The sequence below is a fragment of the Vipera ursinii genome (assembly GCF_947247035.1).
Source record: "Vipera ursinii genome assembly, chromosome: 7".
NCBI lineage: Eukaryota > Metazoa > Chordata > Lepidosauria > Squamata > Viperidae > Vipera > Vipera ursinii.
The window spans coordinates 49953853-49967098 of record NC_139521.1 but is presented as its reverse complement, the minus strand read 5'-3'; the positions used below and the strand labels follow the sequence as shown (position 1 = coordinate 49967098).

Genomic DNA, 13246 nt, shown 5'->3' with positions numbered 1-13246 from the left:
GGTAACGACAGCGTAGATTATTTGATATTGTAATATTTTTGTTCCTGTGGTGCTTTAAAATTTATTTTGTTCTCTGTAAATTGCCATGAGGATTGAGACAGCAAATCAATTACATGCATGCAGGCGTAATAAACGATAAGCTCTATTTCGAGATTTTGATTTGGCTGGGAACCGCGTAGTCCACCCCCAGGGATCAAGACTAAAACTGCGGCTGCAGAAAAGAGGGAGTCAGAGGCAGGCGCCGAGTTCAAGAGGCAGAACCAGGGACGGAGGTTTTCCCCAACCCGTTCCTGCAGCTCTACCTCTTTCTCCCGCCCTGCATAAGATACTTAGAAGGAAGCTCTAAATCTCGCTAGATGAACTCACACAAGTTCGCATCACCCAGGAAGGAAGGAAGGGGAAAAAAAATATTCTTCACTATTGCAAAGAAAACAAAGTAATCAATCAGTACTGGTTAATTTTGCGCGGCTAACTAATATTAAAACAAATCCAAACAAGTCGTGCCCTTGTGACTCTATACACCCACGATTCAGAGTCCTATACAGAAAAGTAATTCCGGCCGCTTTTTAATCATCAACCGCTTAGCTGCGCGCGTCCACACGACCGCCAGTTCCCTGCTCGCCCTCCCGAAGCTCGAGTCCCGCGACACGTGTCTCACGCCAGGAATTGAAAGCACAGTCCCGCCCTCCGGCCCGTTTTCACGCTAAACGCCGTGCGTCACAAGGCGAACGTAAAGCTTCGAAGAGCCGCGCAGCCCTTTCCATCACCACCGGACGTTTCCAATTCCTTTTCTCCCGCCGCTGGCGAGTATGGCTTGCTGGCTCTTCCCCGACTGCCGGTCGCTGAGGAAGGGCTGCGGTGCAGGATTCCTGCACTCTCCGGCGTTTCCTTCCTACTTGGGGAAGTACACGAAGTGGGCTCATCCAGCCTTCACCCTGCTTCGGCGGCACTCTTCTTTAGGACCCAAGTTCTCGCGGTGCGCTCCTTCGGATAGCGTTTGGTCGCCGCTTGGGTCGTGGGGCTCTCCCATGGGTGCCGAAACTCCTAGTCGCGGCGGCCTCCCGGGGCCCTGCCTGGCGGAGTTGCCGCTTTCGTGCCTCCTTCTTGCCCCCCCTCCCGTTCCCCCCCCCGCCGCGAGGCTAAGTGCGTGCGAGTCTATTAGCAGTCGCGTGGTAGCGATGGCGGCTTTCAGAGAGCCCGTTCCTGTCACTGGATACTTCCCAGCGGCGGCGGGAGCGGCGTTTAACTGGCTTGGCTGCGGCCGGCGGCACGTTGCGGAGCCGCTCTGCGGGAGGGCCCGAGGGAAGTCCTGACCGACTCTCCTCCCGCCCTCCTTCCCCGCTGCTCGCAGCCGCCGAAGTCTCTCGGCTAGCCCCGCCGCCGCCGCCGCCGCCGCTGCCATGGGCATTCTGGACAGGCTGAGGAAGGACTGGTTCATGCTGGGGATCGTCCTGGTCATCACCGTCGCCAAGCTGGAGCCGGCCTTTGGGGTGAAGGGGGGTAAGTCTGCCGGGGGAGCTCCTTGCCGGCCCTGGCTACCTCTTTCCCACTCGGGGCTCGCTTATTTGCAAGCAAAGAGAGAATTGGGCAGGGCTGCCCCGGGTCGAGCCGCAGCCTTTGTCGCTGTAGCCCCCCAAAATCGGGACTGAGTCGGGCGGGGGTGTCTCTGCCTGAGCAATGCAAGAGTTCGCCTTTCGTGACGGGGCAGCGCCATTGGTGTCCAGCTGCCCAAGCACCTTCCTCTCGCTTCGAATCGTTTCCAGCCATTCCTTGCAAATAGTACCGGCTCTGCCCTCTTAGCGTCCCTTCAGGGGACGGTCGGAGTTTCCCGGACTCAAAACTCCCGAACAGAGTTGCAGTGACACGTTGCACGCCCAGCGAGCGAGCGAGCGCGGAGAGATGCCACTTCCGCGTGGAAGGATCCGGTTGCAAGTTGTAGTGTTGCGTTTTCAGCTGCTGTCAAAAGTAGGGATAAAGACGCTCACTCACCCACCCCTTTAGGGGAAGCAGTAGCGCCCCAGTTACAGGACTTAAGGATGTGCAACAAGTGTAGAAACTTCAAAGTTAGTTCAAGCAATAGAAAATCTTATTTCTCCATAGACAATCTCAAACAGCAATCTCAAAATAATCCAAAAAAAAATACAATAACCGTAACAAGGGGCAAGGGTAACTTTATTAACTTTATTTTTTTTTTAGTAAAATACCAGTTTAGTGTAGTGATTAAGGCATCAGCCTGGAAACTAGGAGACCATGAGTTCTAGTCCCTCCTTAGGCACTAAGTCAACTGGGTGACTTTGGGCCAGTCATTTTCTCCCAGCCCTAGGAGGGAGGCAATGGTAAACCACTTCTGGGGGGGGGGGAAACTTGCCAAGAAAACTGCAGAGAGATGTTCAGGCAGTTTCCAAGAATTGGATAAATTTGAATGGAAGAAAAAAATACTCCCCACTAGACTTCTACCTCATCAAAGGCCTTCTTCGAAAGGAAGATTTTTAGAGTTTTCTAAGATCATGATGGAAGGAATCAAACTATCTCCAAGGAAAGTTAACGCAACAACAGAAAAGTGTCAGGGACAAAGTGTTCCATAAGGCTACAGTTGATAAAGCTTGGCTTCCAGTCCATAACACCTCACTTCACATGCAGTGGAACCTTTCATTATCTAACAGGACAGGTAGCTTTATTTTAGGTTACACAGCTCTTAAGTTATATACAGTGTTGGTCACTATCTACTATACTATGCAGTACTGAAAACAGATTGTGAGACATGTCTGTATGTGATCTGCACTTAATGCATTTCCTCTTTTGGGGGAAATGGTTCACTGAAGATACTGTAGTGTTTTCTATCTACAGTCTTTACAATTACTTGTAAACTTTTGATAGGTAGAGAGATCATTCTGATGGTGAGAAATAAATTGTCTTAAAGGGCTTGTTTATTTCCAAAACACTACCTTTACAATAAGAAGATAAGTATTGCCATCTATCAGCTTCTTTTGCATGAGTTTCTGTATTGTATACCATTTTTCCTAAACCTCATCAGAAATTAATGCTTTTTCCTTAATTGATTTTAATAATCACTTCTACTTATATTGATATAGTTGAGGAACTTGAAATATTGCGCATAGAAGTTATATAGGCTCAAAGTAAATTTCCCAAGGTTGCTTTAAGTAATTATTTCTCATAGATTCTATGGATTCCATTGCATTTCTTGTGAGACAAAATATAGTGAATGAAGATTTTTTTTATTTTATAAATTCACTTTTTAAAATGTTCCTACGTGGGGATTTTGTGGGATTTTGATTTATTTTCGAAACCTGGTATTTTTAAATAAATAACTTTCAGAAAAGTTTATGCTGTCCTGTTTTATTTAGTTACAAACATCTTCAAATGCATCCTGCATCCTTGCTTTAGCAGGTGGCCTACCTTAATAATACCTCTTAAGCAGGTTTTTGATAACTCCCTTTCTTCCTTTCCAGAAATATCTTTCAAAATATGGCCCTCTGATGTCTTTGTAATTAAATATTCCTGATAGTGGGCGGTAGATGTTTGACTTTAGTAGTACAGTACTGACTTTTATGTGGTTATATAATTGCACTCTATTTTGCCTCTCTTAAAATACAAGCAGTGATCATATACAACAAACCTGAATCTAAGAAAAAAAAGTTAAAGAGTATTCAGATTATTGTAGTATCAGGCTGCCAAAACGTACCCCTCATGTTTCACTTTAATAGTTTGTTGTCTGCTCTTGTACTTAGAACTGCCTGAGGGAATACTTCAGCCTGCATTACTTTTGGCTGCCAAGAAAACATTGGTGTTTTTCTCCCCCAATTATCAGAACTTAAAGTAGTGCCAATAATGTTGATATAGAAGTGTTATGAGTACCTATTACCCTGTTTTTGTGTCATCAGAGATAATCAGTATTATATGACATTTTGCAGACACCTATGTGAGGTGACCTCTTCATGGATTACTGCCTTGTCGTGGCAAAGGGGCTTGCATAATTCAATGAAGCTATGAGCTATGCCGTGCAGGGCCACCCAAGACGGACAGGTCATAGCAGAGAGTTCTGACAAAACATGATCCACTGGAGAAGGAAATGGCAACCCACTCCAGTATCTTTGCCATGAAAACCCCAAGGACAGTACCAAAAGGAAAAAAGATATGACGCTGGAAGATGAGCCCCTCAGGTTGGAAGGCGTCCAGTATGCTACTGGGGAAGAGCAGAGGGCTAGTACTAGTAGCCCCAGAAAGAATAAAGTGACTGGGCCAAAGCCGAAAGGACGCTCAGCTGTAGATGTGTCTGGTGGTGAAATGAAAGTCCGATGCTGTAAAGATTTTTTGTCCATAGGAACCTGGAATGTAAGATCTATGAATCAAGGCAAGCTGGACGTGGTCAAATAAGAGATGACAAGACTGAACATCGACATCTTAGGAATCAGAGAACTAAAATGGACAGGAATGGGTGAATTTAATTCAGATGACCATCAGGTATACTACTGCGGGCAAGAATCCCTCAGAAGAAATGGAGTAGCCTTCATAGTCAATAAAAGAGTAGGAAAAGCAATACTGGGATACAATCCCCAAAATGACAGAATGATCTCAGTTTGAATTCAAGGCAAACCATTCAGTATCACAGTAGTCCAAGTCTATGCCCCAACCACCAGTGCTGAAGAAGATGAAATTGACCGGTTCTATGAAACCCTACAGCACCTTATAGAACTAACACCAAAAAATGATATCCTTATCATCATGGGGGATTGGAATGCTAAAGTAGGAAGCCAAAAGATAACTGGAATAACCAGCAAGTTTGGCCTTGGAGTACAAAATGAAGCAGGGCACAGGCTGATAGAGTTGTTTCAAGAGAATACGATGGTCATAGCAAACACTCTTTTCCAACAACCCAAGAGACGGCTCTACACATCGACATCACCAGACGGTCAACACAGAAATCAGATTGACTATGTGCTCTGCAGCTAAAGATGGAGAAGCTCTATACAGTCAGTAAAAACAAGACCAGGAGCTGACTGTGGCTCAGACCATGAGCTTCTCGTTGCAAAATTTAGGCTTAAACTGAAGAAAGTAGGGAAAAGCACTAGGCCACTCAGGTATGAACTAAATCATATCCCTGACAAATATACGTGACAAATAGATTTAAGGAATTAGATCTCATAGAGTGCCTGAAGAACTATGGACGGAGGTTCGCAACATTGTACAAGAAGTAGCAACTAAAACCATCCCAAAGAAAAATGCAAGAAAGCAAAATGGTTGTCTGAGGAAGCTTTGCAAATAGCTGAGGACAGGAGGGAAGCAAAAGGCAAGGGAGAAAAAGAAAGATACACCCAACTGAATGCAGAATTTCAGAAAATAACTAGAAGAGATAAGAATACCTTCTTAAATGAACAGTGCAAAGAAATAGAAGAAAACAATAGAATAGGGAGGACTAGAGATCTCTTCAAGAAAATTAGAGAGATGAAGGGAACGTTTCATGCAAAAATGGGCATGATAAAGGACCAAAATGGCAGGGACCTAACAGAGGCAGAAGAGATTAAGAAGAGGTGGCAAAATTACACAGAAGAACTATACAAGAACGAGCTTAACGTCCTGATAACCACAATAAGGTGATCACTGACCTCAAGCCAGACATCCTAGAATGTGAAGTGAAGTGGGCCTTAGGAAAGCTGAACAACAACAAAGCTAGTGGAGGTGACAGTATTCCAGCTGAGCTATTCAAAATCTTAAAAGACAATGCAGTAAAGGTGCTACACTCAATTTGCCAGCAAATTTGGAAAACTCAACAGTGGCCACAGGATTAGAAAAGATCAGTTTACATTCCAATTCCAAAGAAAGGCAGTGCCAAAGAATGTTCAAACTATCATACCATTGCACTCATTTCACATGCTAGTAAAGTTATGCTTAAAATCCTACAAGCTAGACTCCAGCAGTATGCGGATCAAGAACTACCAGAAATACAGGCAGGATTTCAAAGAGGCAGAGGAACTAGAGATCAAATTGCCAACATACACCGGATCATGGAGAAAGCTAGGGAGTTCCAGAAAAACATCTACTTCTGCTTCATTGACTATGCTAAAGCATTTGATTGTGTGGATCACAACAAACTGTGGCAAGTTCTTAAAGAGATGGGAGTACCAGACCATCTTATTTGTCTCTTGAGAAACCTATATGCGGGTCAAGAAGCAACAGTGAGGACACGGAACCACTGATTGGTTCAAAATTGGGAAAGGAGTCCGGCAAGGCTGTATACTGTCACCCTGCCTATTTAACTTATATGCAGAGCACATCATGAGAAAGGCAGGGCTAGATGAATCAAAAGTTGGAATTAAGATTGCTGGGAGAAATATCAACAACCTAAGATATGCACATGATACCACTCTAATGGCAGAAAGTGAAGAGGAACTAAAGAGCCTCTTGTTGCGAGTGAAGAAGGAGAGCGCAAAAGTTGGGTTGAAACTAAACATTAAGAAAACCAAGATCATGACATCCGGCCCTCTCAATTCCTGGCAAATAGATGGGGAAGAAATGGAGGTAGTGACAGATTTTATTTTCCTGGGCTCCGAGATCATCACAGTCGGGGACTGCAGCCAAGAAATTAAAAGACGCTTGCTCCTGGGGAGGAAAGCCATGGGAAATCTAAACAGCACACTAAAAAGCAGAGACATCACCCTGCCAACAAAAGTGTGTATAGTCAAGGCTATGGTCTTCCCAGTTGCAATGTATGGCTGTGAAAGTTGGACCATAAGAAAGGCTGAGCGCCAAAGAATTGAAGCCTTTGAACTATGGTGCTGGAGAAGACTCCTGCGAGTCCCTTGGACTGCAAGGCGATCAAACCGGTCAGTCCTAGAGGAGATCAACCCTGACTACTCTTTAGAAGGCCAGATCCTGAAGTTGAAACTCAAATACTTTGGGCACCTTATGAGAAGGAAGGACTCACTGGAGAAGAGCCTACTGCTGGGAAAGATTGAGGGCAAGAGAAGAAGGGGACGGCAGAGAATGAGGTGGCTGGATGGAGTCACTGAAGCAGTAGGCGTGAGCCTAAATGGACTCCAGAAGATGGTAGAGGACAGGAAGGCCTGGAGGAACGTTGTCCATGGGGTCGCGATGGGTCGGACACGACTTCGCAACTAACAACAACAATGTGAGGTGAAATTTAAAAGCAACCAGAAAGTACTCACGTCTTTCCCCAACATCCTGTCCCTTTCTAAATATTGCCTCTAGTGAATAATGGTGTGACAGTTACCTAACTTTTCTTCTTAAGCTGCACAATACAAAGGAACTTGGGTCTTTTACCACCATCTGCCAGTACCAGCTTTGTACAAACATCATTCTCTTCATTATATGTAAACTGACATTGTTCACTCTAAATTTGGACTTTCAGGATTACCTGCAATGGTTAAAATTAGTAAAAACTTGCTTTAAAGTGTATGTCCAGATCTTGAATCTCTATTCTTCGTTCTGCACATGTAGTTTAAGATGGCATGAAATGCAAATTATGTAATTAACAAGAAACAATGTAGAGATCTAGACCTTATGGCTGGCTTTACTGACTAATAGGCATCTATTGCTCTTAATGATAATGTTATTGTTAGTTATGACATATGTTTTTGTAACCTGTATATAGTGGTACCTTGCTATTCATTGTTTATTGGTTCTGGGATGTGCGATAAGTACTAAAAACGATAAGTACCAAACAATTTTTCCCCATAAGGAATAATGTAATGACTCACAAGGTAGCCAATTCTGACAAGTTCTACCTCGTGCGTTGAGTACCAAACAAACAATGAGTACCAGGACAAAATTTTCACATCAACATGCATTGAGTACCAAATTCAATGAGTTTCAAAGCAGTTGAGTGCCAAGGTACCACTGTACCACTTCGTGCTCTGCTTCTAATCTATTTAATAATCCTACTTTTATTATTATTAAACTAATAAAAAAGAAAAGAAAAAAATAATCCTACAATTTTGACACAGCCTCTGTACTGATTAAACTGTACTATTTATGTCATTGTCTTTTCTACTCTTTCTGCTGTTGGAGAGATAAAAGATTTCTCATCCATTTTGGGTAATGCTTCCTGTCTGGGAAGTCTTAAAATTGTGGTTTCAACTTCTCTATAGCAGGGCTTTTCAACCTTTTTGCCGATTGTACCACTTTTAGGATATGGTAATATTCGAGTACCACCTAGCAAGGTGTCAAAAACTTGATGACCAGGAAAAAAAAACCTGTTCAAAGTTGCAATTGCACTGAAATGACCTATGACCATTTTTCACACTTATGACCATTGAATCATGCCCAGGGTCATGTGATTCATATTTGGATGCTTGGCAACTGATTCATATTTATGATGGTCACAGTGTCCCAGGGTCATGTGATCCCCGTTTGCAACCTTTTGACAAGCAAAGTCAGTGGCAGGGCTGCTGGTGGCCAAGTGCTAAGGCGGGATTTCCTTCCCTCCCTCCCTCCTTCCCTCCCTCCCTCCTTCCCTGCCTCCCTTGTTCTCATTCCCATCTCCTTCTGAAGGAAGAATTTGAAAAAAACCCCTCCCCCATATTTTCCCTCTTCCATATATTCAAACAAGGAAAAGCCTCCAGAGACAGAAAAGGCAAGTTGCTGAGGGAACTACGTAGCTTAAAAAGGCGCATTCTTCTTTAAGAATTAGCTACTGGCTAGAAAGGAAAGTTTAGGAGCCGGCAGCCGGCACTTAAGGAGGGGGGGGGAAAGGAGGTTGAAAAGCTCTGCTCTATAGAATGCACAGTTGGAGAATATCTTAATAGCCATCTATAAATGTTAAAGGGAAGATTTACAGAAAATAGTTGCTTTTGTTTACTCTTGATTCAAATATGTTTTCTCTTCCAGGACCATTGAAACCAGAAATCACCATCACATATATAGCTGTCTCTGCTATATTCTTCAATAGTGGACTATCCCTGAAAACAGAGGTACTGCAAACTGAATATTCATCTTTTATTTATTCGTTTGCTACTTAAATAGTAACAGAATTCTGGGTTATTTTAAAAGTCTGGTAGTAAGGCCACATTTTAAAATGATGATATTATCATTGAACACTGTTGGGGCGTGTGTCTCAGTCTTCCTCATTTTTAACTTCAACTTCAGAATTCCCCAACTGATACATCTTTTTTTTAACCCCATTTTAAAAATTTATATCAGCATAATCTGTGGCATAGATATGTCTTGAGATGGCCGTATTATGAAAGACCACAGAAGTAGTTTATATGGGTTGTTTCTTGTTAACCCTCAAATTTCCATGCATATATTAAAATTATCTGTGGTATGGATTTATTTTATGAGGATGGAGATCTGTTACCATATGAAAAAATACTATTTTAAAGGCTTTTTAGTACAGCCACTCACTCCAAATATATAGCCATGTTTTTTCCTTTTATATGTGTGTATGCTAAAATTGACTGAAATCATTTCAGTGAAATGTATGAATAAGTTAAAAAATGAAATAAAATATTCAATCTGTATTTAATTATTTTAGACAATGCCATGTTATATTTTTGTGTACTGAGTTTAGAAACAGATTTTTTGAAAGTGTGTGCACCTAATACATTTAACGATACTAACGTGAGTCTGACTTCAGCTATTAAAACTGCAACCTTTTTCTTTTTGTTTTGCAGGAGCTGACAAGTGCTTTGATGCACGTAAAATTGCATCTTTTTGTACAGATCTTCACACTTGTGTTCTTCCCAACAGTTATATGGCTGTTTCTTCAGCTCCTATCTATTACATCTATAAACGAATGGCTTTTAAAAGGGTATGTTTTATGGAATGAACTATTTATTGCTGCTCTTTCAGTAATGCACTTCCAGTAATGCTAGCATTTTTTTAAAAAATAGTGAACTTATTTTTTGTGCCAATTAATGGTTTGACACTTACTGTTAGATTACTCTTTCAGAATTTTTATACCACATATACTTAGGCTTGGCAACAAATTTTATATGTAGAGACTTACAAATCATGTCTCTTTTTAACATACCTGTGCTATATTTGCTGACCACTTACAAAGAGTAGTGGAGTAGGAATACAGTAAGACATAGTAGAATAGAAAGATAAATGTTGAGTGTTCATGAAATAGCATACTGAATTGCAAAACACAATTTTGTAGAGGTTTCTTTTTCATCATCTCGCATTATTTTTCATTATTTCAAATAGTGACTTCAGAAGTCCCTTATAGTCACTGTTTTTCAAAATTTTGAATTTTATTTAATATGCAAATGTGTTCACTGAGTAGTAGTCATAGAAAACTGAAAAGTAGGTGCATAGGTATCAACCTCAACAAAAATGTCAAGAACTGTCAAAGCAGATAGTATAATTGTTTAGTGAAAATGGAAATAAGAAAGTCATATGTTTATCTAGGAATGTATTGTGATGACACAATGATGTCTACTACATTCCTTAATGTAGTAGATTTGCAGGCCATTGAGTAGTTGAGGACAATAAAATTTGAATGATGAAAGTTATCAACAAATTTTAGCTTGAGCCTCAGTAATACTCGAATCACTTTAATATAATTTGTCTGAAAATTAATTACATGAAAAGCAATACTTTGTAACAGGAAGGTTTTCTTCTCCTCTTAGTTTTTTTCAAATTTGAATGGTTTGAAGTTAGGAAGAAACTTCAATACTGGTACAGACCAGATTTCCTCATTCACTTTTACCAGGGAATTCTGTATATAAATGTTTATGGGTGTACATATCCTTTTTTCCTGTGCAGTGGGCATCTACAGAGTTGGTTAAAAACATCAAGGGCATCACTCCTCCTTACGTTCATGAGACAATGCAGTGCACATTAAAAAGGGCTGGGGCTTTGATTGCATGGTTATACCTGCAGTGCTGACTTTTTGGAGCCTGTTATTTGGACACCTCTAGTGAAGACAGAAAGCCTTGGGTACCCTAGCAATGGAATATTTTCTGGATGATATCCAGTGTGTACAATTGCTAATAAATAATAAGAAAGTTATTCAGAGACATTTGATCAGCTAATTATTTGTAAGCAGAAGATTCAAAAGTCATTTACTTTACATTTTACATTTATTTTACTTAGTCATTTAGCAAGTAGTACACTGCTGTGCCCTTTCTCTTGTATGGAACGTTTGGAGATTAATTAGAAAAAATGAAGTTTGTGTTCTTTTATCCTTATCTCCTCTAGTTTGCAGACAGTAGGATGCATGCCTCCTCCAGTATCATCAGCAATAATTTTAACTAAAGCTGTTGGGGGGAATGAGGTAAGATTTTTACATTTTGTTTTCTCACTACTTGTTCTTTTTTAAATGCTGTAGTTTTGTACAAAAATATTTTTTTTACTAAGCACAATTGTTTGGCAGTACATGAAATAATGTTACCTAAGCTTGACAGTGTCGCTGCATTTAAAAAAAACACATTCTTTTAAGTTTATTTACATGTAAAAACATTCACAATATACAGTGGTATTTTAGGGGGGAAAAGAAGGATTTTGCCACCAGATAAAACAATATATTTGCATTGTAGGGGTTCAAACTACATCTCTTTTTAAAAAGAGCATATATTTCTCAAATTTTGAACAAAGGGCTCACTTTAACATATAAAAATAATTCTCATCAGAACTTAGCTAGCTAAAAATTACATTTTAATTACATTTTAAATTAAATAAATTTGAATAGATCTTCAGCCTTTCTGGTCATTACCTATGTACATAGGTACAGAAACAATATGTCTTGAGGATATCTCACCTTTTAAAAATTAAAATGATTGAAACATGAATGAAGCACAGAATGAAACATATTCTGATGAGAGAGAAGTTTCCTGAGGATGGGCTGCAGGACGAGTCTGAAATCTCAGAAGTCTAAAACTCTGGTCCTGGTGACCAACCCAGATTGGATACTGAATGAAACATTTTTTTGTAAAGAAAAGTATCAAAAGTAGCATTTGCTTATTTAACAATCATATTTCCAAGGCATTATGCAGGTACCTTAGAGTTGGACATATGTTGGCTGAAAGTAGGAGGAAGGATCCTCTTTTCTTATTTTGCAGTGAGATGGTGATTTTCCTAATTGCACAAGTTTCAATTGCTGAATCAGTTGTGGAGTAGTTACAGAAAGAAAACAATGACACTCTATCTGGAAACAATAATCTTATCATTATTTATAATTAGAAATTTTGTTTGTTGAATGTTTTATCATTTCTCCTATAATGCACCTTGCTGCCATCTCCCTTTATTTATTTATTTTATTTAATTAGTTTTCTATACTGCCCTATTCCCGAAGGACTCAGGGCGGTTTACAGGGCCATATTTAAAAGACAATATAAATTAAGATAAAAATAGAATTAAAAAGAATTAAATTAATAATAGCCCAACAATAAAACAATGTTAAAACTTAAAACTAAAAACCCCCTCAGTCCAGGCCAGATAGATCGAAAAGCCAGGTTTTCAGGTCCCGGCGAAACAAGCGCAGGTCGGGGGCAGTCCGGAGTTCCACAGGTAAATCATTCCAAAGGGCAGGCGCGCCCACAGAGAATGCCCTCCCTCTGGGGATCACCTGCCGGCATTCCCTGACCGGCGGCACCCTAAGGAGGCCCTCCCTATGGGAGCGCACAGGACGGTGGGAAGTTAATGCCGGCAGCAGGTGTTCCCTTAGATAGTCCGGACCCAAGCCATTTAGGGCTTTATAGGTCATCACCTGGTATTTTAGTTCATGTATCAGATGAAGAGGACTAAATCCACAAAAGCATCCATATTTACATTTCTTTAGAAGAATAAAAGAAAACTCTTTAATAAGATGACATTTTTCATTAGGCCAACTAATGTTTTATAAAGTAATCTGGCAGCTTTACTTTTTCCAGAGCTGTTGTCAAGCTAGATGTTAACATTTGGAATTGGGTATGTCTAGTTTAATGAAGAGAAGGACAAGGGGGGACATGATAGCAGTGTTCCAATATCTCAGGGGCTGCCACAAAGAAGAGGGAGTCATGCTACTCTCCAGTGCATCTGAAGGCAGGACAAGAAGCAACAGATGGAAACTAATCAAGGAGAGAAGCAACCCAGAACTAAGGAGAAACTTCCTGACAGTTAGAACGATTAACCAGTGGTGCCTCCAGATCTGGTGAATGCTCCAACACTGGAAGTTTTTAAAAAGAGACTGGACAGCCATTTGTCTGAAATGGTATAGGGTTTCCTGCTTGAGCAGGGGGTTGGGCTAGATGACCTCCAAGATCCCTTCCAACTTATTATTATTATT

The 13246-nt window shown here is 40.9% G+C and overlaps 1 protein-coding gene across 4 annotated transcripts in view; it reads left to right on the top strand.

The window, feature by feature from the left end:
* The first annotated feature begins 1122 nt into the window (after positions 1-1122).
* Positions 1123-13246, top strand: part of SLC10A7 (solute carrier family 10 member 7) — a 153297-nt gene continuing 141173 nt past the window's right edge. For all 4 annotated transcript variants that reach the window (XR_014493062.1, XR_014493063.1, XM_083367790.1 and 1 more), the window contains exons 1-4: positions 1123-1500; positions 8866-8948; positions 9651-9787; positions 11182-11257. Coding sequence is in view for 2 of the 4 variants with exons in the window: in XM_083367790.1 (XP_083223916.1) it covers positions 1401-1500; positions 8866-8948; positions 9651-9787; positions 11182-11257 (396 nt within the window). In the remaining 2 variants the exon portion in view is untranslated. The remainder of the gene's footprint in view (positions 1501-8865; positions 8949-9650; positions 9788-11181; positions 11258-13246) is intronic.